Source organism: Saccopteryx bilineata, chromosome 4 (genome assembly GCF_036850765.1).
Source record: "Saccopteryx bilineata isolate mSacBil1 chromosome 4, mSacBil1_pri_phased_curated, whole genome shotgun sequence".
Lineage (NCBI taxonomy): Eukaryota > Metazoa > Chordata > Mammalia > Chiroptera > Emballonuridae > Saccopteryx > Saccopteryx bilineata.
In genome coordinates this window covers 207,087,454-207,114,891 of record NC_089493.1, presented here as the reverse complement: position 1 = coordinate 207,114,891, position 27,438 = coordinate 207,087,454, and the positions used below count along the sequence as shown (strand labels likewise).

General features: G+C 38.4%; 1 protein-coding gene across 10 annotated transcripts in view; it reads left to right on the top strand.

The window, feature by feature from the left end:
- SSBP2 (single stranded DNA binding protein 2) overlaps nt 1–27,438 on the top strand; it is a 402,367-nt gene that overhangs the window by 104,673 nt on the left and 270,256 nt on the right. For 9 of the 10 annotated variants that reach the window (XM_066273705.1, XM_066273699.1, XM_066273700.1 and 6 more), the window contains exon 2: nt 16,280–16,352. The exons of the other annotated variant lie outside the window; for it this stretch is intronic. In XM_066273705.1, the coding sequence (XP_066129802.1) occupies nt 16,280–16,352 (73 nt within the window). The remainder of the gene's footprint in view (nt 1–16,279; nt 16,353–27,438) is intronic. 10 annotated transcript variants of the gene reach the window in all.

Sequence of the window (27,438 nt, the reverse complement as noted above, 5' to 3'; positions counted from 1 at the left end):
CCTCTCTGGGGGCAGGGTCATTCTCAGCATGAAAGGCAAGGTGTAGCTCAGGTTTCTCTGGAAACCTGAGTCACTGCTCTGCCTGCCCCCTTTCTCCTTTCTAAACAACCTTTTCTGTTGACTGGAGCTGGAAAGCTTTTTGGAGGTGGGTCAACTGGTTTCAAGATAGGCTTGTGCAGGGTGGAGGGAGCAAACCCTCCCCCCAGTTATGGCCGCCTCATTACTGGAGAAGGACTCAGCTCAGGTCAGCTCAGGTTTTCTTCTCCCCATCACCGTTTGTGTCTCTGTGTCTTGATCTCTCCACTTTCCTCATGGAAGACCAGTCCTCTCAGCCCTCTTTAACCCCAAAGCCCCAGGCAAGTGGCTGTGAGTGATATTTTCTCCACTGGACCTTTAATGATGCACTTTCTTTTGCCAGCTGCTTCCCACAGACAGAATTCTCACTCGTCTCCCCACTCAGTGCTGTCAGGTTGTCTCCTCCAGTCCCTGGGTTTCCAGGCTGGGGCTCCCATCCTGGGACTGAGGACCCCACCTCTCAGGGTTTTTCTCCTTTCACTGGGAGCCCTTCTGGACCCTCAGCCTCAGCCTCCCCTCACTCCTGGGAGTGGGGGAGCCCCAATCATGCCGCTGCTCTCCCTACCAGGATCAGTGTGGATTATTCTGTGCTTCTTGGTTTTTGAGTTATGTTCTTTAAGTCCAAAGTTGGTTTTTCACGATGATTGTTCTTAAATTAATTTGTAATCCAGTTTGGTCGTGGGAGGTGGCAGTCTGTACATTTGCCTACTTTACTGCCATCTTGGAATCTCCGAAACCTTCTCTTTATATATCTTGCCCATAGTTCCTTATTTTCTACCATTTCCTTCAGAAGAAGAAATTGAATCTCAAATTAGCTAGATTATATAAAGAATTGAGTGAAGTAGGGGTTTATTTTTTTCCCTGAATGTAAAGTACCTTCATTTACAAGGATAGTTGAGAATTTATAGTTACTAGACTCTAAAGTGACAGCATTTATTGTAGCTGCCTTATGAGTTAGATACTTAATATGTCCTAGTACTGTTAGATGACACCTACTGGCAAGCATGTAATAGATTTTGTTCATATGAATGGTAAACATATAAGGGCTTTTGTTCTATTTTGTTATTTTCATAAGGTAAATTTGAAATAATTTTAGTTGGTGGTATGATAATGACATTTTCTTAGATTTTAAAGTTCAAGAATTAGGCAGAAAGAAGTCTCTTAGATGCTTTTTGATTGAGTACAGGATATCTAAATTCTGAGTAATATTTTTAAACATGAAATTAACTAATATGAAATATTTTACTGTAAAACACCAAGTTTTCTTTGTAATTATTTTTAATTGTTCCCCATTGTCTGGAAGTTGTGTTAGGCTTGCTTGCTGGTGTACCACCTGCCTGGCCTCAGCCACTGGCATTACTAATGGTCCCTCACAGTGGCAGGCAGGCAGTCTGCCATTTACAGTCCCCTAACTCTTGACTATAAGCACCCGTAGCCTTATATAGGCCATACATATGTGGTGCTGCTATGCATTCACATACCAATCAGGCAAAGTGCCTGCAGCCAGTACCAGCTAACAAGTCTAACACAGCTGCTCTACTCTCATCTTCACCACCACCAGCCCTCTACCTGCGCCCCCAATAAAAAAATTCCAGCATGATATGTTCTACTACAAATTGGGGGAAAAAGTTTGCAGGAACTATATCAGAGGTTTAATTATTTAACTAAATATATTATATTTTTGTTGTAGGATGAGTGGCAAAGTTTAATCTTTTAACTGGAGACATGAAGCTACCCTTTTATGATTTTTAATGAGACCACAGTGCTATGATACACTGTGGCTTCTAAAGAATCTTCAGGCATCTGAAGGAGGCTAGGGATGGTTGCCTGTTCTCTAACTGGGTCTTCATCTGTGTAATGCCGGTGGCCGAGATCAGGCAGGTCCACACTGGATTTGAGCAGATGGTAGAAAAACTGCAGAGCCAGAAAGGGTTGGGCCACTCTGTTTAATAGAGTCTCACAACAGCGGACAAGCACACAGGCAGTGGAAATACCTCTCAGGTAAACAAACAGCAAAATGATCCCTCACAGTGGTGGGCAGGCAATCTGGGCCATGCACACACATGGTGCAGCCATGCTCACGCACCAGTCAGGCAAAGTGCTTGCAGCCGGTATCCCTGTGAGCAAGCCTAACACAGCTGCCCCACATTCCACCCCTTTAGGGTTGCTTGCTTCACAATCTACATGACAGGAAACAGAGACCACAGCAACAGCAAAAGTTACACAATAATTATAAAGGTGCCCTTCACAATGTCTCCCTGAGCACTCTGCCCAGGGTGTCAACTGGAGGCCCACCTCCAACTCCCCACCCCATGGTAGGTGGGAGGGCCTGAATAGTCTAGGGCTGTGTCCATGGAAACCATAAAGAGTCCTTGGTTCACCTCTGCAACTGGATGAGAACAAGTGCAGGAGGGCCTCCACAGGTGCTGTGCCCCCCCATCAGGTTCTCTCATGGTACTGTTGATGAGAGACGTCCATTTATTAAGGGAGCCAGTGCCCACCTCAGGTCGCAGTCCAAGAGTCATTCCACGATAGACAGCTGTCTGTGCAAATCACCAAGGTAAAGGTCCATTACAGGCAACTAGCCATACAGCTCTTTATTAACGACCTCAGCATCTGTCCATAGTGTGCTGTCCATTGCCACAAGCCCCATCCAAACCCCTCAACAAGCCCACAGGGCCTGGCAGGGTCAAACTCATTCAAGGCCTGTGTCACCTTAACAGTTCTCTTAGCTCCTGCTGCAAAAAAGCACCTATTACTTGCTAAAGCTAACACCTTCTGCACATTAGAAGGGGACCAGTGGATTGCCAATTTCACATGGGGCCTCTGGGCCCCACCTGTCCCTGTCAGAAGGGCCCCTCACCCTTTTGCCTGTTCAGACTGGGATAACGGGTTTTGAGGATATTGTAACCTGAACACCAGCCATTTTCCTGGCAGATGCTGGGGCCACCTGCTTCCTCTGCTTCTTCAGAGGATGGAACTTCTGTTCTGACTCAAGCTGCCACCAAAGCTCCAACAAGACTTTATAGGCTTGCCATCAAATATCTCTGTATCCGCCCCGGCTGCAATCAATTCTACCCACATCTGTGTTGGGTAACTTCCGCAGGCCCGTTCCTCTCGTTAGTCGGCGGGGGTGGGGCAGCAGGGGCAGCAGCCCTCACAGCCTTAGGGTCCATCTCTGTTCTGGAGAGCATGATGCCATCCCCCCCATGTCCTGCAGCCGCACCAAGCAGGCTGCCAGGGGCTCAGTGGGTTTCTGCATGAATTTCACCCCCAACTCCATCAGCTCTGCCCGGGTTCAGGGCTGGACCAGAGAGTGCTCCACTACTCGGGGAGGAGGCTGTGGCTGCCCTGAGGGACTCTCGGCTGCTGGGTCACCTTCTTGGCGACCCTGGGCCAGGCTCTGAGTCTGTAGATAGCAGTTGCAGCCTGAGCCTCCCCCTCAGAAGAGTCAGATACACTGGAGGCCACAGACTCAGAGCCACTTCATTGGCACAAATGCAGCTCAGCTCCATCTTCTGCTTTGGCTCCTGCAGCTGCTGGCTCTCAGCCTGAAGCTGACACTTGAGTTCCTGAACCCACAGTTGTTTCTCCAACAGCCATTGCTGCCAACATTCAGCTTCCAGGGCAAACTGCAACTTGTGAGCCCATAACTCTTTGTCCAGAGATGGCTGCAGTTCCAGGCGCCACTGGCTCTCAGCCTGCACCTCACACTGCAGCTCTCGGACCTGGTCGGTCTCCTTCTCCAGCACTTGCTCCAGTTCACACCATTGTTGGTGCTCAGTACGCAGCTCATCCTGGAGCTTTCAACCTCACTCAGCTTCTCACACAGAGCTCTTGATTTCTTCTCTCAGGATTGTAAAAAACACCCAGCCCACAGTCCCCAACAGGAGAGCCACTGGGAATAGCTCAAGGGTGTCGGCGGCTCTATGTCAATCTGCTCTGAACCCTGCCCACTATATCAGATGTAATGCTGGTGGCCCGTTTCTCTCGTTAGTTGGCGGGGGTGGGGCAGCATGGGCAGCAGCCCTCACAGCCTTAGGGTCCATCTCTGTTCCGGAGAGTATGATGTCATTCACCCCTATGTCCCACAGCTGCACCAAGCAGGCTGTCAGGGGCTCAGTGGGTTTTAGGCCAGGCAGGTCCACATTGGATTTGGGCAGATGGTAGAAAACCTGCAGAGCTGGAGAGCATTGGACATTCCATTTAATAGTCTCACAACAGTGGACAAGCATACAGGCAGGGGAAAGCACCTTTCAGGCACACAAACAGCAAAATGGCCCCTCAGGGTGGCGGGAAGGCAATTCGTGCATCTTCAGTCCCCTTGAGCACAAGCACCTATAGCTTTATATTGGCCACACACATGTGGTGCTGCTATGGGCTCACGCACCAATCAGGCAAAGGGCTCGCAGCTGGTAAACCAGTGCGTAAGCTTAACACAGCTGCCCCACAATCTGTTACTTCCTTTAAAAAAAAAATTTTAGTGAGAGGAGAGGAGGGAGAGACATACTTCTGCATGTGCCTTGACCGGGATCCATCTGGCAAGCCCACTAGGCGGCGATGCTCTGTCCATCTGGGGCCCTTGCTCTGTTGCAACCAGAGCAATTTTTTTGTTTTAGTGCATGAAGTAGAGACCATGGAGCCATCCTCAGCTCCTGGGGCCAACTCACTCTAATCAAGCCTTCGTTGCAGGAAGGGAGGAGAAAGAGTGAGAGGGAGAGAGAGAAAAGCGTGAGGAGGAGGGGTGGAGAAGCAGATGGGCACTTCTCCTGTTGTGTGCCCTGACTGGGAATCAAACCGGGGACGTCCACATGCTGGGCTGGTACTCTACCACTGAACCAGCTGGCCAGGCTTCATTGGTTACTTCTTATTGTTGTTAATGTTTCTACCAGTTAACTAGTCACATGTACTTTATCAAAAGTAATTAAATTTCTTCAAAAAGAAGAAGAAAATGTTAACTCAAAAGCATACACAGTTTAAATATTTGTTTATGCAATATTTGTCTTTAACTTCTTACTGTTCAGTAGAAATTGGATCCAGATAAAATGTTGCCTTCCTATATTTGCTGATCTTATGTCACTGGGTAAGGGAAGGTGCTATGATTTCTTTACCTTGTGGATGGACAAGTGTCACTTCCCACTCCTCTGGAATCATCTGTGTTCAAACAATATCTTTTATTGCAAGGCCTTTCTCCCAGAACTTGGAGATACTTGTTTTTGGCCCTACATCCTCTCTGGTCGGGAAGTAGTGGAAAGTGTGGTGTCTGTACCTAAAGCTATAGCAGACACTCCTGCCATTGCTGTAGCTCCGAGTGGCTCCTCAGGAGCAGGAGGGGAATAGAAAGGAATGGCACATGTGGGAGGGACTGTGGCACTGGAATCCAGCATGTGACTTGGTAACATATTAGAGGATGTGGGGAGAATAAGCTGAAATCATAACAGTAGTATTTACTTTTTATTGTGCTAGTACTTTCAGCAATACTCAAGGAAACTATTTATTGTTCCCATTTTATAAACGAGGAAGCAGATTCAGACTGTGTGTTATTCAAGGTGAGCACAATTACAATTACTGTAAACAGATGGAGAAGGCAAATATAACTTTGGGTATGGTCGATTTAAGACAAATATCTTGTTAAAAACTTCAAACAGTAATTTAAAGAAGCAGGTTTGGAGCTTGGTAGAGAGAAGGCTAGAAATGTAGAGAATCCTATGCACATGGGTGATTGTTAAAATGTTGGAGATTTACTGGTGATGTCGAGTTTTTAATTAATTGTTAGCCCATGTAGTGCTTCCTGCCACTCTTTCTGGCTAACAGAGCCAGGAATGCCACATATTTTAATATGTAATTCTGTGAGAGCCATTCAATGACCCATGTACGTTACGCATTATCCAATAAAAATTTGGTGTTGTCCCGGAGGACAGCTGTGATTGGCCCCAACCACCCGCAACCATGAACATGAGCGGTAGGAAATGAATGGATTGTAATACATGAGAATGTTTTATATGTTTAACGTTATTATTTTTTTTAATTAAAGATTTGTCTGTGAGCCAGATGTAGCCATTAAAAGAGCCACATCTGGCTCACGAGCCATAGGTTCCCAACCTCTGTTCTGGAGTCTGGGTCCTGACTGCCTGGGAAACATTATTTTGTTCAAGGGAGGCTGCAGGACATGGATATATGAGGTGGTATTATATACAGATAGACTCAGTCCTGTCCCACTTAGTCATCCTGGTGGTTGTGATGTGCTGCTCTTCTAAGGGTAAGAGGATAGTTGATAGATTTTAAGGATAAGAGGACAGTTACACCCTTTGGAAGATGCTTCAGAATCTCCAGTTATGTAGTTTGAAACCCCCTTTCCCCAATAATTCTGTGTTCCTTAATACATATTTTAGAATTAATGTCCTAGACCAGTAGTCAACCTGGTCCCTACTGCCCACTAGTGGGCATTCCAGCTTTCATGGTGGGCAGTAACGGAGCAACCAAAGTATAAATAAAAAGATCAATTTAACTATAGTAAGTTGTTTTATAAAGATTTATTCTGCCAAACTTAGCGAAAATCCGACACAAAGTATTTGGTAAGTAATTATTATTATATGCTTTAACTTGCTGTAACTCTGCTTTATAAATTTTTTATAAAGTAAAGTTACTTCCCTATATATCACCATTACTGTAGAACTGGCAGGCGGTTAGAAACTTTTACTACTAACAGAGATACAGAAGTGGGCGGTAGGTATAAAAAGGTTGACTACCCCTGGCCTAGACCCATAGAGAAAGAGCAGGGATTGCTGATTTTAATTCTACTGGTAGAGATATACTTTTTATTACTTAATTACGGATAATATAAAATAAATATATGAGCTCCTTTAATAGTACAAAGAAGAGATTACAAAGGAAGTGTCTTGCTTAACTGATGTTTATTGCAAGGACACAGCAACAGTTGTGTTCTGACTTTGGCTGTTCTGGGGTCTGTTTCCTACCCGCTGGCCCACCACAGTGCCTCTGCTTCACACTCTGCCTCTCGTTTCCAACTTTCCCAAGCTTGATGGGACATCCTTATTGTCCAGCCTTTGAGTTAGGCCTGGAAATCTTGTCTAGTCTGCACCACTGGTTTGGCTATAGGCCCAAGATGTTATAAGCCATGAGGGATTCCTGAGGCTATGTTTGTTCTGAGGTAGGCAGTAGGGTGACAATGCCACTGGCAGGCAATTATGAGGCTCGATAGTCTCACTGGAAAAAATTCACAAATACAGTGGTACCTTGACATACGAGTTTAATTCGTTCTGTAACCAAGCTCGTAAGTCAGTCAACTCATATATCAAATTTCTCCCATTTAAAATAACTGAAATAGATTTATTTTTTTTGAAAGTTTTAAATTGTAATTCATTCCATTTTATTTGATATTCGTTACCCAGAAATCTCTTGGTTATTGCTAGTGAAATCAAGAACAAACATTTTAACTAATAGATTTGAAATTTAGGTAAAGAATAAGAATTGTCAGGGACCTATAAGATAATTTATTCTGTATCTCGAATTGCATGTAATTTTAACATAAGTGTCTATATCCATTCAGAGTTCCTTCAGAGAAACAGAACCAGGAGGATACATATGAACATATTAATGGTTAAGAATTGGCTTATATGATTGTGGAGGCCAGGTAGGCAAGTCTGAAATCCATAGGCCTGGCATGCAAGAGGACACTGAACAATGGGCAAGAGCTGAGCCACAGTCCACGGCTGAAATTTCTTCTTCAGAGAAATTTCTCTTCTGCTCTGAATAAGATTAACCTGATTATCTCAGAGAATCTTCCTTACTTAAAATAAATTTATTATAGATTTTAATCTCTTCTAACATACCTTTACAGTAACACCTAAATTTGAATAATTGAAGGCTATAGCTTAGCCATCCTAACTCATAAACTGATCATCACAGTAACCTAGTAACTGTACTGTTTCTTGAGTACAGAATTTTTTGTCAGTTTTACTGTGTAAGTATTTATTTATTTTTATTTTAATAAATTTTTATTAATGTTAATGGGATGACATTAATAAATCAGGGTACATATATTCAAAGAAAACATGTCTAGGTTATCTTGTCATTAAATTATGTTGCATACCCCTCGCCCCGAGTCAGATTTCCTCCGTCACCCTCTATCTAGTTTTCTCTGTGCCCCTCCCCCTCCCCCTAACTCTCTCCCTCCCTCCCTCCTGCATCCTCCCTCCCCCCATAGATTTAATCCGTTCCAGCCCTGTGAAAAATCCCCAAACCACCCTAAATTATGAAAAAAGACATGTTTTTAATTAAGAAACACATATTTATACTTTACTAATGCATAACAAAATATATGAAATAAAAGAAAAAAGTGTTATTTAGTAGTATATTCTTACCTTGGAGACAGACGAGTGCGGCTAATGGAGGTGAATGGTGGAGGAGGAGAGAGGGAGGAAGGGATGCAGGCACTGTAGACACGTAAACTAAAACTGCACTTTCTTAACACTAAATGTAAACTAACACTGCGTTTTTTTATTTTAAACAAAACTAAAACTGCATTTTCTTTACTTAAAATGAAACCACAAAATTAATTGTAAAAAATTCACTTTCATAACTTTAAACTTAACCCAAGCTTAACATTACATATTTTTCATTTAATCATCACCTATTTTTGCCTTTTTGGCTGCACTTTCGGCACTTTCACTTGCAGGACTTTTGAATAAAAATCTATCCAAAGAGGTTTGCTTTTGCCTGCCTTTTAAAATGTTATGGAAATGTGACAAGCAAGTGTCATTAAAAAGTGCTGAAGCACTACCAGTTGAAACTTTTTCTGGGTGTTTCTTTTCAATGAACTTGAAAGCTTCTCCCACATTGCCAGCCTGTCTTTCATTTCACTTGTAGAAATCACTTCCTCCAACTCTACCTCCTCCTCACTACTAATCTCTTGCAGAAGCTCCGTATGTTGCATCATCTGTAGCTCCTTCAACTCCTCAGTTGAGAGTTCCTCCTCATGTTCCTCCATGAGCTCATTTACATCACCCTCATCTACCTCCAGACCCATCGACTTTCCAAGGGACACAATCTTCTCCAATGCTTCTACCTCGGTCTTGGTCTCTGGTTCGAATCCTTCGAAGTCCCTGACTGCAACAATATCAGGCCATGACTTTTTCCATGCCGAATTCAAGGTTGTTTTTGTAACCTCTTGCCATGCCAAGTCAATAATGCATAAACATATTCGATGTTGTAGTGATCTTTCCAAAACTCTCATAGGCTTAGAATTGAATTCTCAGTCATCGCAAAGCAGCGGCGGAAGAAGTGCTTTGTGTAAAGCTTTTTAAAGTTGGAAATGACCTGCTGCTGATCCATAGGTTGCAAGATTGAAGTCGTGTTGGGTGGGAGGTAGAGGACTTTCATGAATTTGAACTCATCAAGAATGTCATCTTCAAGACCAGGTGGGTGGGCTGGGGCATTTTCGAGGATTAATAATGCTTTCATTGGGAGTTTGTTTTCTTGAAGATATTTCTTCACTGCAGGACCAAAGACGAGATTTACCCATTCAATAAAAAACTGCCACGTAATCCATGCCCTAGCCTTGGCGCACCACATAACCTACAGTTTTTCTTTAAGAATCTTGTGAGTCTTAAAGGCTTGAGGATTTTTGGAATGATACACTAGCAGTGGCTTTACTTTACAGTCACTGCTAGCATTTGCACACAATGCAAGGGTCAGATAGTCCTTCATGGGTTTATGGCCTGGCAGCTTCTTCTCTTCTGCGGTGATGAAAGTCCTCTGGGGCATTTTTTCCCAAAACAATCCTGTTTCGTCAATTGAACACTTGTTGGGGATGTAGCCTTCCTTTGCGATAAGCGCAGCAAAACGTGCGATGTACTCCTCAGCTGCCTTAACGTCAGCACTCGCAGCTTCACCATGCCTCACCACTGAGTGGATGCCAGATCTCTTCTTGAAATTTTCAAACCAGCCGTGACTTCCCTTAAATGTATCTTCTGCAGCCTCTTTTGAGGTTAATGGTTCTTTCTTCTTCAAGTCGCAGTAAATAATACGTGCCTTTTCGCATATTACAGTCTCCATCACTGTATGTCCTGCCAGCTCTTTCTCTTTCACCCACGCCAGCAGAAGCTTCTCCATTTCTTCATGGATATTTGTCCTTAATTGGGAAAGAATTGTAGTTCCTTTTGCTGGATTTGCACTTTTGATGGCATCCTTTTGTTTAAGGATGGTACAAATTGTAGATGTATTGCGGTCGTACAGCCTTGTCAGTTCAATCACTTATACACCACGCTCATGTTTTTCTATTATTTCTTGCTTTACTTCTATAGACATCATTCTCTTCTTCTCACCACTGTCCTTTACACTCACTTTCTTCAGCCTCATGATAGCACAAAAAGAAAGTTAGTAAAAAATGCAAAAATGATGCAAGAACGAGTACAGCACACGAGATTCGACTTGCTTCTGCCGGGTAACACGTATGAAAGAATGAGATGATGGTGTTGTGCTGCCAATACTGGACCCGTGCACCGGTGCAGCAACTAGCTGCAGCTTCCAGAATCATAACTCGTATCTCGGAATTTTGCTCGGATCTCGAATAAAAATACAAATCGAGTCGCAGCTCGTATCTTAAAAAAAAAAAATCGTATGTTGGTCTGCTCGTATCTCAAGCTACCACTGTATTCCAGGGGTAGTCAACCTTTTTATACCTTCTGCCCACTTCTGTATCTCTGTTAGTAGTAAAGTTTTCTATCCGCCCACCGGTTTCACATTAATGGTGATTTATAAAGTAAGGAAGTTACTTTACTTTATAAAGTTTATAAAGCAGAATTACAGCAAGTTAAAGCATATAATAATAATTACTTACCAAGTACTTTATGTCGGATTTTTGCTAAGTTTGGCAGAATAAATCTTTATAAAACAACTTACTATAGTTAAATCTATCTTTTATTTATACTTTTGCTCCACTACCACCCACAATGAAAGCTGGAACGCCCACAGTGGGTGGTAGGGACCAGGTTGACTACCACTGACTGTAATCTGCTTTTACAAGATGAAATTTTCCATCATGGTCAGAGAATCATGTGCTTTGGTTGAGAGTGGTTAATGGAGGAACAGGTTGTATGGAATATAGATATTTTAAAAATATGTGGACCTTGAGAACATTATACTGAGTGAAATAAAAGTAAATCAGAGAAAGCTAAACTGTATGATTTCATACATAGGTGGGATATAAAACAAGAGACTTGTCTGACTTATGATAGCACAATGAATAGGGCACTGACTTGGAACTCTGAAGTCACCAGTTCAAAATCCTGGACTTGCCTGGTCAAGGCACATACAAGAGTTGATGTTTCCTGCTTCTTCTCCCTTATTTATTTATTTATTCATTTATCTATCTGTCTATCTCTCTCTCTCTCTTTCTCTCTCTCTCTCTCTCTCTCTCTGTCCCCTCTCTGAATTGAATAAATAAATTCTTTAAAAAAAATGAGACTCATGGCCTTGGAAAAGTGAAGTGGTTACCGGGGGAGGGGATTATGGGGAAGGAGGTGGGGGGAAGGGAGTAAAGAGGGACAGATATATGGTGACATAAAATGATTTGACTTTAGGTGATGGGTACACAACATAATCAACAGTTTAAATGCTATAGAAATGTTTGCCTAAACCCTATATACTCTTATTGATCAATGTCACCTGGTTAAATTTAATTTTCTAAGTAAAACAACAAACAAACAAAAGAATGTATTAAGAATTACCAGTAGGACTAGTTTGTTTGAAACTACAGGAATATTCCAATTCCTGTATCCATATGGTACACTTTGGGAATGAGCCACACTTTCATAAGGAGACAGTGCCACCAGAAGAAATACGTCATGATCCTCACATGAGTTAGGGTAGAAAAAGAGTTGGGAAGCATAGATCTAGGAAGCGTTATTCAACTTGAGGTTAGGAGATTTTTTTTTTATGTTTGCATTATTTTACCCAAGCCTTTTTTTATATAAATTTTTAATAATTTTAATGGGGTGACATTAATAAATCAGGGTACATATGTTCAAAGAAAACATCTCCAGGTTATCTTGTCATTCAATTATGCTGCATACCCATCACCCAAAATCAAATTGTCCTCTGTCACCTTTTATCTGGTTTTCTTTGTGCCCTTCCCCTCCCCCCTCTCCCTTCCTCTCCTTCCTCCCCTTCCCAGCAACCACCACACTCTTGTCCATGTCTCTGAGTCTCATTTTTATGTCCCACATATGTATGGAATCATATAGTTCTTAGTTTTCTCTGATTTACTTATTTCACTCCATATAATGTTATCAAGATCCCACCATTTTGTTGTAAATGATCCGATGTCATCATTTCTTATGGCTGAGTAGTATTCCATAGTGTATATGTACCACATCTTCTTTATCCAGTCATCTATTGAAGGGCTTTTTGGTTGTCTCCATGTCTTAGCCCAGGGGTCCCCAAACTTTTTACACAGGGGGCCAGTTCACTGTCCCTCAGACTGTTGGAGGGCCGGACTATAAAAAAAACTATGAACAAATCCCTATGCACACTGTACATATCTTATTTTAAAGTAAAAAAACAAAATGGGAACAAATACAATATTTAAAATAAAGAACAAGTAAATTTAAATCAACAAACTGACCAATATTTCAATGGGAACTATGTTCCTCTCACTGACCACCAATGAAAGAGGTACCCTTCCAGAAATGCAGCGGGGGCCGGATAAATGGCCTCAGGGGGCCGCATGTGGCCCACAGGCCGTAGTTTGGGGACCCCTGTCTTAGCCACTGTGAACAATGCTGCATGTGTCTTTACATACCAGTGTTTTTGAGTTGGGGGGGTATATACCCAGTAGAGGGATTGCTGAGTCATAAGGTAGTTCTATTTTTAGTTTTTTGAGGAACAACCATACTTTCTTCCATAATGGTTGTACTACTTTACATTCCCACCAACAGTGAATGAGGGTTCCTTTTTCTCCACAGCCTCTCCAACACTTGTTGTTAACCTGTCTTGTTGATAATAGCTAATCTAATAGGTGTGAGGTGGTATCTCATTGTAGTTTTGATTTGCATTTCTCTAATAACTAATGAAGATGAGCATTTTTTCATATATCTCTTGGTCATTTGTATTTCTTCCTGGGAGAAGTGTCTGTTCATGTCCTCTTCCCATTTTTTTATTGGATTGTTTGTTGTTGAGTTTTATGAGTTCTTTGTATATTTTGGATATTAGGCCCTTATCTGAGCTGTTGTTTGAAAATATCATCTCCCATTAATTGGGTGTCTGTTTATTTTGTTGTCAGTTTCTCTTACAGCAAGAGGAGATATTTCTAAATTGCATACATACACTCATGGTCAATAACATGCTTTTCATATATGAGTAACTTCTACAAATGCTACTTAGTATAATTCTCAATTTAAGTGGCAGTTTTGGGATGGGGAAAGAATAAATGGACAAAGCAACTAGATTTGTACAGACTTTCTTTTTTCATGACAGATGCATGCTCTGTTTTTATGAAAATGAAGAAAATAATTATTTTTGCACATGCTATCAATCTTTAACAATCAAAAATTGGCTAGAGAAGTTGTATAGCTATACAGAATTGTGGTTATTGTTATACATTGTTTTGTTTACTGTAAACCTGGCTCAATATTGGTAAATATAGTGTAGTAGAAACTAAACTGTTGTGAGCTATCTGGGCATTGGTCCAAGATATCATTAAAAATACTGCCTCAGACTAATTTGGGTTTATGAATAATATTTTGTTAACAGCTCAAGTAAAATTGAGCCACATGGTGTAGCTTAAAAATTTTGAATCCACAAGATGAGAGTAGTATAAGTATATACTATATATTTAAAGTTTTATATTTGAGTGATGAATTTATATGAAACTTTGTGTCAAGCACCCAAATGCTCAATATGAACTGATTATCTTTAAAGTTTATTTAATACTGTGGTTTGCTATTAACTGGAATACCATATAAAGTAAAATATTATTGGTTTAAAAATCAAACGTAAAGAGTAAGGAGAGGCTGCAGAGCAGATATTAAAATGGACATTCCACACCTGTTTGGCATGTGGAAGTGCAAACAGCTAGAGCTTACATTAACAATCACCAAAACATAGAATAAATATAATCAAGATGGCCATATTATCCAAAGCTATATACAAATTTAATGCAATTCCCATCAAAATTCCAATGACATTTTTTAAAGAAATGGAGCAAAAAATAATGAGATTTATATGGAACTATAAAAAGCCCCGAATAGCCAAAGCAATCCTAAAGAAAAGGAATGAAGCTGGGGGCATTACAATACCTGACTTCAAACTCTATTATAGGGCCACGACAATCAAAACAACATGGTATTGGCAGAAAAATAGACACTCAGACCAATGGAACAGAATAGAAAGTCCAGAAATAAAACCACATATATATAGTCAAATAATTTTTGATAAAGGGGCCAACAACACTCAATGGAGAAAAGAAAGCCTCTTCAACAAATGGTGCTGGGAAAACTGGAAAGCCACATGCAAAAGAATGAAGCTGGACTACAGTTTGTCCCCCTGTACTAAAATTAACTCAAAATGGATCAAAGATCTAAACATAAGACCTGAAACAATAAAGTACATAGAAGAAGACATAGGTACCAAACTCATGGACCTGGGCTTTAAAGAGCATTTTATGAATTTGACACCACAGGCAAGAGAAGTGAAAGCAAAAATTAATGAATGGGACTACATCAGACTAAGAAGTTTTTATTCAGCAAGAGAAATTGATAACAAGATAAACAGACAGCCAACTAATTGGGAAATGATATTTTTAAACACCTGCTCAGATAAGGGCCTAATAGCCAAAATATACAAAGAACTCATAAAACTCAACGACAAACAAACAAACAATCCAATAAAAAAATGGGAAGAGGATATGAACAGACACTTCTCCCAGGAAGAAATACAAATGGCCAACAGATATATGAAAAGATGCTCATCTTCTTTAGTTATTAGAGAAATGCAAATCAAAACTGCAATGAGATATCACCTCACACCTGTTAGACTAGCTATTATTAACAAGACAGGTAATAGCAAATGTTGGAGAGGTTGTGGAGAAAAAGGAACCCTCATCCACTGTTGGTGGGAATGTAAAGTAGTACAACCATTATGGAAGAAAGTATGGTTGTTCCTCAAAAAACTGAAAATAGAACTACCTTATGACCCAGCAATCCCTCTACTGGGTATATACCCCCAAAACTCAGAAACATTGACTTGTAAAGACACATGCAGCCCCATGTTCATTGCAGCATTGTTCACAGTGGCCAGGACATGGAAACAACCAAAAAGCCCATCAATAGATGACTGGATAAAGAAGATGTGGCACATATACACTATGGAATACTACTCAGCCATAAGAAATGATGACATCGGATCATTTATAGCAAAATGGTGGGATCTTGACAACATTATACGGAGTGAAATAAGTAAATCAGAAAAAACCAGGAACTGCATTTTTCCATACGTAGATGGGACATAAAACTGAGACCAAGAGACATTGACAAGAGTATGGTGGTTACGGGGGGAGGGGGGAGAGGGAGAGGGAAGGGGGAGAGGGAGGGGCACAAAGAGAACTAGATAGAGGGTGACAGGACAATCTGACTTTGGGTGATGGGTATGCAACATAATTGAACTTTAAGATAACCTGGACATATTACCTTTGAATATATGTATCTTGATTTACTGATGTCACCCCATTAAAAATAAATAAATAAATAATAATTAAAAAAAAAAAAAAAAAAAAACAATCACCAAAACAATTGAAGGACAAAAAGTTGTTGGAAAGGTCCAGTGACGTAATTAATTTATTTTACTAATGAAAGATAAGTGTTCCTTAAAATAGGCTACAGGGATTAATGTTTGGTTATGATTTATTAATTAGGTATAAAAGGAATGAGGCTATGGTGAGATGATCAAAGACAAAATGTATATTTAGCTGTTTTTTGCCAAGAAAGGATATATTTGTCTTTTTCTTTGTGTGCTATTTTAATTAGTTTAAGTTCTTTCTGGACATATATACACTCCCAATGAAAGGATATGGAAAGAGTTGATTTTATGTCATTTTTAAGTGAGTAAAAATGTTAGTAATATAAAGATGTGTGCATTATTTAAATAATTAATTTTAACATTTCTCAATAAAAATTCTATTTTCCAGGTTAGCACTCTACGTGTATGAATATCTGCTCCATGTAGGAGCTCAGAAATCAGCCCAAACATTTTTATCAGAGGTATGTTTTATATATTTTCAGCATTGTATTTTGATATTTTATATAAGCAAATGAAAAATATACTGTAACAATTATTTGAAAGAAATTGATCCTTATATATTATATAGTGAATGCTGAGTTATCAGCATGGATAATACAGTCTTTGTAGATTATCTGTAAACAGTTTTATATCCCAAAATGCTATTTTCATACCAATAACCTCCTATTTAACTGTCTAGCCATTTTCTCCCTTAATATTAGCCTTGCCAAAAATAATCAAGAAAGCAAAGTTACTTAAAAAAAAAAAGTAAACACTACCATGTCTTTAGTTGTAGCAATATCTTTTTTTTGGCATTATTCAGAATTTTTGGAAAATTCTTTTTTGTTTGTTTTAATTTTGTATGGATAATAGTGGATTAGTGGCTAGATTTCATCCAGAAAACATTTGATAATCTTAAGTTTTTGTTTCTCTTTCTACATTTCTCTTTTACATTTTTTTTAAACTTTGTATTTGAGCTTTCTTTCAGTGGTACTTTTTCTTCTCCAAATTATATAATAATGAGGTTGAGGAGGATTTTATTTAGTTTTATTACATGCCAGGCATGTAATGTGTGCCAAGGTGCTTTACATATGTTATCTTCCATTCTTTTTAGAGATTCGTAGGTGGTACATAAAAGTGAAACTAAGAGACATTGATAAGAGTGTGGTGGTTATGGGGGGAGGGGAGAGGCACAAAGAAAACTAGATAGAAGGTGACAAAGGACAATCTGACTTTGGGTGATGGGTATGCAACATAATTGAACGACAAGATAACCTGGACTTGTTATCTTTGAATATATGTATCCTGATTTATTGATGTCGCCTCATTAAAAAAATAAAATTATTAAAAAAAAAGATTCGTAAGACAGATGTTACTATTCCTGTTTTACAGATGAGAACAGGGATCAGAGAGCTTATATAACTGACTCATGGTTGCACAGCTTAGTGAGTTGTGGAACTAGGATTCAAACCTAGGTCTATGTTCATCAAAGCCCCTGATTTCCCCTTATATCGTGGTGCCCAGTATGGTAGCCACTAGCTTTATATGCCTTTTTGATCTCTTGAAACATGACTAATACAATTAAGAAGTGTAATAGTGTGAAATGCACAATGGATTTTGAAGATTTACTGTGAAGAAAGAATATAAAATAACAGTAATTAAAATTTTTTGATTATACATTGAATGGTAATATTTTGGATATATTGGTAAAATAAACCATATTATTAAAATTTATTTTACACTTTTTAAAATGTGGTTAGTAGAAAATTTAAAATTACATATGCAGCTCTCATTTGTGACTCATGTTTATTTTTCTGTGTGACAGTGCAGCTCAAAATCATGTTGTCTCTAGTGATCGTACTGGTTTGGCTCCCACCAGATCAGGGACGCAGTAGGCAAACCCTTGACTCTGAGGGACAGCCTTCTTGAGATTTACTTATTGTCTAAACAGACATATAAGTAAACAAACAAATATAACCCCTCAATCTTGTTTTAATTAATTAGTATATGTGAACTGTTAGGGCCTGTTTCCATTAAGGAATTTGTTCACAGTATATAAGAAGTCAATTTTTTTTTTACCATAGAAGGAATATAGTCAGTGTAATAAAAATTTGATTTCAAAATTAGTTCAAATGAAAATAGAAGTTTAGTGTATCTTTATCTTATTAAATTATTAATTAGAAGACTGCTCTGTGACCTTCCTAAGCCACATTTATTGAGATATTACAGAGGAAATGATTGAAATTGCAAAAAGGATGCTCTTAATATTTGTATTATTAATCACTGCCAACTTATAGTATATTTAAAAGAAAACAAGCCAGCTATGGAGATTTAAAAACTTTACTTTAGTTTAGTTGAAAACTTAATGAAATGACAAGGATTTACTGCTCAGTTTCCTTAGATTAAGGACTGTTTTGAATTGGCTCAATTTGTTGAATCCTCAGGGGTTCCCAAGACTATATTTTCTTACCAACATTATAAGATATCTGATACGGTGATTATTAAACTTCATCCAAGAAGAAAAATGTTACTAGTTTATGTAAGGAAGTTCAGATATTTGGACTCAAGTAGATTATATGTATTTAGCAGATAGTTAGATGCTCTACTGACCTAATTCCCTGACCCCTCAATGGAAAATGGGAAACAAAATTTCTAAGGCTCCTTAGTAGAAATTAAATTAATTTCAGAAAATATTTATACATTTTTGACAAGTATTTACCATGATTTTCTTTTCTGCATCTGCACTTGGAATATAAAAATGAGGATTTCTCTGAATTATCAGTCTGTTTTAATTTCACAAAAGGAGTCAGTTAAGCTGAAAACAAACTTTTACCACCAAGAAGAAACAGTATTTCTTGACTTTAGAGATGAGTGTATGCAATTCTTGGACCTATTCTGCACTTTCTAACTTGCAAAACCCTTGAGTGGCACTATGAAGATAGTATCTCATTACCTAAATAACTAATATAAGGTTCCCTAAATTTAAGGAATGGCTTGTTGGTGTCCTAAACAAATAAAGAATTAGAGTATTGCAGAGATTTCCATTTTTCCCCCTTCTTGAAAATTTTATATTGTTTATACTATATCACCAGCTCTTATTTGCCATAAATTAATAAGTTTGCCAGAAGTAGATGCTTAAGAACATCTACCAGATTGATCCTTCAGATTTTATTACGGATGTTAAATTATTGAACACTGCAGACTCAGATTTTGTTCTCTCGGTTTATCTTTCACCTATATGAACAGAGAAAATACATTTTTTTAACCAGTTTCTTGAACTTTAATTTGGAGGCAATGTAATGAGCATATGCTTTGGGGCCAAACTTCTGGGTTTGAATTATGTTCTATATTATTAACTTACTCAGTTTCCTTAATTATAAGAAGAAGGTAATTGTAATAACAGTTTAAAGTTGTACTGAGGTTTAAACGAGTTAATACTGATGCATATAAAGTGCTTAAGAGGGCCTGACATGTAGTAAGTTTCCAAAGTGTTACTTTAAAAATTCTTGGCCAATTCTTTTCTCTCTTAGGTTGTTTCTTTCTTTAGAGTACAAGAATAAATGTACTTCCTGTGCTGTACATGTGTGCTTCACGTTTCTGTCATTTGGATGCCTCACATTCCTCCTACCTTCTGGGCTACCTTTCGATCAACATGGCTCCAGCTCTGATCCCTAATATTATGGGTTATCTCAAGTCCTCCCTAATGTTTCTGGGCCTTCCTAGGAGAGGGGCATTTAGGATTCTCTTGCTGTAATTTGTTACTTCTACTAAATATTACTTCCCCACTGCTTCTTGAGGCTGATAACTTTTCTTTGCCTGGAGTTTTTTATTTCCCTTACACGCTCAAAGCTCCACTAACTCATTGCTCTTGTGTATAAAAGATTCTTACTGAAGGTTGAGAGAAAATGGAAGAATATTAAGCATTGTTCAGAGAGGAACATGAACTCGATTATTAGACATAACTATTCTTAGCTTCTTTGGTCTTCTTGCCACAGGGACTTTCTCACTAACTGTTTGCCTGAGAAGCTCTGTTTGCTTCCATCTTGTTGGCTCCTCATGACCAACCTCTGACGTCTTCATTTTCTCCTTTCCTGAATCCTCCCAGACACTGGACCCCTAATCCTGCCACCTTCTTCTTGATTGACGATCAGCAACCCCCTAAATTCTTGTTATTTTATTATGTAGAATATTAAGTATTCTCTACTTTCAAATCATTCTTATAGGGCTTCTTTCTGCCTTTCTGGGCCAAAAATGAAACCAAAAATTGAAAGAATTTATCAGAGAGCTTTCTGATAAAAGGTACTCCTCATTATGAGGACTTCCATAAATTAAGTAAAGAAACTTTACATAATTATGGAAATGATCTCTAATTTGTGCTGTCTAATACTTTTCCACCAGCCACCTGTGACTACTGAGTGTTTGAAAAGTGTCTACTGCAATTGAGGAATATATAATCAATTAAGTTTTAAATTGAAAGAGCCTCATCATGGTCAGTGAATACTATGTTAAACAGCACAGTTTTGGACTATCTGTCTCAAAGTACAAGCAGATTTTTCTTCCTATTATACATTAATCTATTTGTTTTTTTGTTTTGTTTTGTTTTTTAAATAATTTTATTTTTTTAATGGGGCAACATCAATAAATCAAGATACATATATTCAAAGATAACAAGTCCAGGTTATCTTGTCGTTCAATTATGTTGCATACCCATCACCCAAAGTCAGATTGTCCTCTGTCACCTCCTATCTTGTTTTCTTTGTGCCCCTCCCCCTCCCCCTTTCCCTCTCCCTTTCCCCCCTCCTCCCCGTAACCACCACACTCTTATCAATGTCTCTTAGTTTCACTTTTATGTCCCACCTACGTATGGAATAATGCAATTCCTGCTTTTCTATGATTTACTTATTTCGCTTCGTATCATGTTATCAAGATCCCACCATTTTGCTGTAAATGTTCCGATGTCATCATTTCTTATGGCTGAGTAGTATTCCATAGTGTATATGTGCCACATCTTCTTTATCCAGTCATTTATTGATGGGCTTTTTTGTTGTTTCCATGTCCTGGCCACTGTGAACAATGCTGCAATAAACATGGGCTGCATGTGTCTTTACGTATCCTTGTTTCTGAGTTTTTGGGGTATATACCCAGTAGAGGGATTGCTGGGTCATAAGGTAGTTCTATTTTCAGTTTTTTGAGGAACCACCATACTTTCTTCCATAATGGTTGTACTACTTTACATTCCCACCAACAGTGTATGAGGGTTCCTTTTTCTCCACAGCCTCTCCAACATTTGCTATTACCTGTCTTACTAATAATAGCTAATCGAACAGGTGTGAGGTGGTATCTCATTGCAGTTTTGATTTGCATTTCTCTAATAGCTAAAGAAGATGAGCATCTTTTCATATATCTGTTGGCCATTTGTATTTCTTCCGGAGAGAAGTGTCTGTTCATGTCCTCTTCTCATTTTTTTATTGGATTGTTTGTTTCTTTGTTGTTGAGTTTTATGAGTTCTTTGTATAACATATTTTGGATATTAGGCCCTTATCTGAGCTGTTGTTTGAAAATATCATTTCCCATTTAGTTGGCTTTCTGTTTATTTTGTTATCAGTTTCTCTTGCTGAACAAAAACTTCTTAGTCTGATGTAGTCCCATTCATTAATTTTTGCCTTCACTTCTCTTGCCTGTGGAGTCAAATTCATAAAATGCTGTTTAAAACCCAGGTCCATGAGTTGAGTACCTATGTCTTCTTCTATGTACTTAATTGTTTCAGGTCTTATGTTTAGATCTTTGATCCATTTTGAGTTAATTTTTGTACGGGGGGAGAGACTGTAGTCCAGTTTCATTCTTTTGCATGTGGCTTTCCAGTTTTCCCAGCACCATTTATTGAAGAGGCTTTCTTTTCTCCATTGTGTGTTGTTGGCCCCTTTATCAAAAATTATTTGAATAAATATATGTAGTTTTATTTCTGAACTTTCTATTCTGTTCCATTGGTCTGAGTATCTATTTTTCTGCCAATACCATGCTGTTTTGATTGTCGTGGCCCTATAATATAGTTTGAAGTCAGGTATTGTAATGCCCCCAGCTTCATTCTTTTTCTTTAGGATTGCTTTGGCTATTCAGGGTTTTTTATAGTTCCATATAAATCTAATGATTTTTTGCTCTATTTCTTTAAAAAACGTCATTGAAAGTTTGATGAGAATTGCATTAAATTTGTATATTGCTTTGGGTAATATAGCCATCTTGATTATATTTATTCTTCCTAGCCAAGAACAAGGTATATTCTTCCATCTCATTATATCTTTTTCAATTTCCCTTAACAGTGGTTTATAGTTTTCATTATATAAGTCCTTACATTCTTTGTTATGTTTATTCCTAAGTATTTTTTTTTTTTATTGCAATCATGAAGGGGATTATTCTTTTGAGTTCGTTCTCAATTGTTTCATTGTTGGCATTTAGAAAGGCTATTGACTTCTGTATGTTAATTTTGTATCCTGCGACCTTACTGTATTGGCTTATTGTTTCTAGTAGTCTTTTTGTGGATTCTTTGGGGTTTTCGATGTATAGGATCATATCATCTGCAAAAAGTGATAACTTTACTTCTTCTTTTCCGATATGGATGCCTTTTATTTCTTTGTCTTGTCTGATTGCTCTGGCTAGAACCTCTACTATCACATTAAATAACAGTGGAGAGAGTGGACAACCCTGTCTTGTTCCTGATTTAAGGGGGAAAGCCTTCAGTTTAGTGCCATTTAATATGATGTTAGCTGATGGTTTATCATATATGGCCTTTATCATGTTGAGATATTTTCCTTCTATACCCATTTTGTTGAGAGTCTTAAACATAAAATTGTGTTGTATTTTATCAAAAGCCTTTTCTGCGTCTATTGATAAGATCATGTGGTTTTTGTTCTTTGTTTTGTTGATATGGTGTATTACGTTAACCGTTTTACGTATGTTGAACCATCCTTGAGATTCTGGGATGAATCCTACGTGATCATGATGTATTATTTGTTGAATATGTTGTTGTATTCGATTTGCTAGTATTTTGTTTAGTATTTTAGCATCTGTATTCATTAGAGATATTGGTCTGTAGTTTTCTTTTTTTGTGCCATTCTTGCCTGGTTTTGGTATGAGTGTTATGTTGGCCTCAAAAAATGTGTTTGGAAGTATTGCTTCTTCTTCAATTTTTTGGAAGACTTTGAGTAGAATAGGAACGAAGTCTTCTTTGAATGTTTGATAAAATTTGCTGGTATAACCATCAGGGCCTGGACTTTTATTTTTGGGGAGGTTTTTAATGGTTTTTTCTATTTCTTCTCTACTAATAGGACTGTTTAGGCTTTCTGCTTCTTCTTGACTCAGTCTAGGAAGGTTGTATTGTTCTAGGAATTTATCCATTTCTTCTAGGTTGTTGAATTTAGTGGCATAAAGTTTTTCATAGTATTCTACAATAATTCTTTGTATATCTACGGTGTCCGTGCTGATTTCACCTCTTTCATTTTGGATTTTGTTTATATGAGTTCTTTCTCTTTTTTCCTTGGTAAGTCTTGCCAAGGGTTTGTCAATTTTGTTGATCTTTTCAAAGAACCAGCTCCTTGTTCTATTAATTTTTCTATAGATGTTCTGTTCTCTAAATCATTTATTTCTGCTCTGATTTTTATTATCTCCTTTCTTTGGCTGGTTTTGGGTTTTCTTTGTTCTTCTTTTTCTAGTTCCTTAAGGTGTGAAGTTAAGTGGTTCACTTGGGCTCTCTCTTGTTTGTTCATATATGCCTGAAGTGATATGAACTTCCCTCTTATCACTGCTTTTGCTGCATCCCATAGATTCTGATATGTCATATTGTCATTTTCATTAGTCTGTATATATGTTTTGATCTCTGCACTTATTTCTTCTTTGACCCATTCATTTTTTAAGGGTATGTTGTTTAGTTTCCACATTTTTGTGTGATTTTTTTCCTCCTTTTTGCAGTTGAATTCTAGTTTCAAGGCTTTATGATCAGAAAATATGCTTGGTACAACTTTGATTTTTCTGAATTTGCTGATGTTGTTTTTGTGGCCCAACATATGGTCACTTCTTGAGAATGATCCATGTACACTGGAGAAAAATGTATACTCAGTCACTTTGGGATGAAATGTCCTGTAGATGTCTATCATATCCAGGTGCTCTAGTGTTTTGTTGAAGGCCACTATGTCTTTGTTGATTTTCTGTTTGGATGACCGATCTAGAGCCGTCAGCGGTGTATGGAGGTCACCAAGTATGATTGCATTTTTGTTAGTTTTAGTTTTAAGGTCAATAAGTAGCTGTCTTATATATTTTGGTGCTCCTTGTTTTGGTGCATATATATTGAGAATTGTTATGTCTTCTTGATTCAGTGTCACCTTAGCCATTATGAAATGGCCATTTTTGTCTCTGAGTACTTTTGCTGTCTTGTAGTCAGCATTATCCGATATGAGTATTACTATGCCTGCTTTTTTTTTTATGTTACTTGCTTGGAGCATTGTTTTCCAGCCTTTCACTTTGAATTTGTTTTTATCCTTGTTACTTAGATGAGTTTCCTGTAGGCAGCATACAGTTGGATTTTCTTTTTTAATCCATTCTGCTACTATGTGCCTTTTTATTGGTGAGTTTAATCCGTTTACATTTAGTGTAATTATTGACACTTGTGAGTTCCTTATTGCCATTTTATATCTTGCTTTCTGTTAGTTTCGTGTCTTGTTTGATCCTTCTCTTTCGCTTTTCTATCTTTTGTTTTTATTTGGTTGTATTCCATACATCTTTCCTCTGTTGCTATCTTTTTTATCTCATGTGCTTCTGTGGTGGTTTTTTCAATGGTGGTTACCTTTGAGTAATGAAAAGGGTTCCTACCCTGCTAATTGTAGGGAACTATTTTGTGAGTACTTTTGCACTCCATCGTCCTTTGCTACTGTTAATCTCCATCTTCTCTCCCCCTTTCTTTTTGTTGTTGTCACAGTTTAAATTTGGTTTTATTGTGTTGTTCTTGGAGATTTTACTTGTGGCTTTTTTTTGTTGTTGTTCTTTGTATCTGATTGCAGAACCCCCTTTAGTAATTCCTGGAGTGGGGGTTTTCTGATGATAAATTTCCTCATCTTTTTTGTATCTGTGAATGTTTTTATTTCTCCTTCATATTTGAAGGATAGCTTTGATAGGTATAGTATTCGTGGCTGAAAGTTCCTCTCTTTCAGGACTTTATATATTGGGGTCCACTCTCTTCTAGCTTGTAGAGTTTCTGCTGAGAAATCTGATGATAATCTAATGGGCATTCCTATATGTTGTATTCTTCTTTTCCCTGGCTGCCTTGAGAATTTTTTCTTTGCCATTGGTTTGTGCCAATTTCATTATGATGTGCCTTGGCGTAGGTTTGTTGGGGTTAAGAAAACTCGGTGTTCTGTTTGCTTCTTGAATTTGAGGCTTTAGTTCGTTCCACTGGCCTGGGAAGTTCTCATCTATTATTTGTTTGAGTATGTTCTCCATTCTATTTTCTCTCTCTTCTCCCTCTGATATACCTATTATTCTTATGTTATTCTTTTTGATAGAGTCAGATAATTCTTATAGGGCTATCTCATTTTTTGTTTAATTTTTGAGTCTCTTTCTTCTCTCTGTTGTGCCTCAAGTTGCTTATCTTCTATTTCACTAATCCTCTCTTCTATCTGGCCTGTTCTATTAGCTAAGCTTGTTACCTCATTTCTCAGCTTGTGAATCGAGTTTTTCATCTCTGTTTGATTTGTTTTTATAGTTGCAATTTAATTGGAAATATATTCTTTGTGTTCATTGAGTTGTTTTCTGAGCTCCCTAAATTGCCTTTCTGTGTTTTCTTGTATATCTCGGAGGATTTTTAGGATTTCTATCTTGAATTCTCTGTCATTTAGCTCCACGGTTTCCGATATATTAAATTTTTTCTCCATAGATTTTTTTCTCATCTATGTGTGTTACCTCTCTTTCTTTTGTATCCATGATATTCGATTTTCTCTTCCTTAATGGCATCTGAGGGTGGTTTTGTTGATAGTATTAATGAGATTTAATAAAGAATAAAAAGTTAAAAAAATAAAAATAAAAAATCGAAAAGAGTTGTTTTTTAAAAAAATTAAGAATGAAATAAAGAAAAATAAAATAAAAATTTTAAAAAGAGGAAATTATCCCCCCCCCTTTTTTCCTCCTCTCCTCTCCCCTCTTTCTTGAGAAAATCTTGTGGTGAACTGTGAATTATATTGTAGTGAATAGAACAAACAATGCCTGTAATGGAGGGCCTGAATTGGGGAAAAGTAATAAAGGGGGGAAAAAAAGAAAGAAAAAAAAAGGGTTTATGGACCCTCAAAAATCAAATAAGGAAAAAATTTGAGTCAAGTATAAAATATTTTGCTTTTAGGTGTTGGTTGACTAAGAGTTATGATGAGAGGAATAAGAGGGAAACACGAAAATAGGGGGACAAATTAAAAAATTACTATTTATTGGAGCAAGAAGTAGATAAAATGCAGAGCCAGGGATGGGAGCACTGCTAGTGAGTTAAAAAGGTGATGTAAAAACCCCCCAAAATGCCACAAACATAATTTTCAGTCCAAGATAAGATAATTTGTTCGTTATTGAGGTTTGAATGAGAGGAGACACAAAGGAGAAAGGAAGAAACTAATATAGAGGGAGAAAAGAAAGAGAGAGAGAGAAAAAAAAGAGGGAACCACTAAAAAAGGAAAAGAGAGAGAGAGTTAAGGGTTTTTGAGTGCAACCCTCATTGAGAGAAAGGAAGAGGAAAGAAAAGATAATGGGAGATGTAACACTAATGGGTAGTGTAGTTCAAGGAGAGGAGAGAGTAAGACCGGCAGAGAGTTAAACGACCAAATTGGAGGAGGAAAAAGAAATATCAAGAATGAAGATAAGAGAAACAAACGAACAAATATAATAAAATGGGGTAGGTTATAAAGTCTGCGGATTATTCTTGATTTTGAGAGGTTATCTTCTTGCTTTTTCTCTTCTCTCTCTCTTCCTTGTTGGTAACTCTGTACCACGGGTTCTCCCCATTTGGCACGCTCAGGTAGAGGTTTGCAGTTGATAATTCTCTATGGTGATGTCATGTATTGTGCTTTAGTCTCGTTGACAGTCGAGGCTCATTAGCATTTATAGTCTCCGACAGTGAGAGAGTCCGTGTTCCTGGAGCCTTTCTCCTTGTCTTTCCTTCCTCAATTAGTAGCCTGATAATCCAGCTATGGGGTTGCTGCTATCTCTGCCTGGATAGTAAGAGGCTCAAGGAGCTGGCAACTCCCCACTCTATTCTCACTCAGCATAGGGCTCTGGGTAAGGCTCAGTCAGTTAGAGCTGCTAGCATAATCAGGCGGGGTTTCCGCCCACTCAAAGACCTCTGGCTCTGTCACTCTGTCCAGTAACACGGACGGGCGCCCACTTCCGGGGCGCTTTTAGGAAACTCTCGCTCACTATCTGCGCGCGCAGACCAGGATATCAGCCCGGCAGTCTCACACTCTGAGTGAAACCCCCGCATGCACGGAAAAGTTCCAGCGTTGGAATTGGTTTTCACTCTGTCCCCATTAGTGGCTTTTTCAAGGCGCT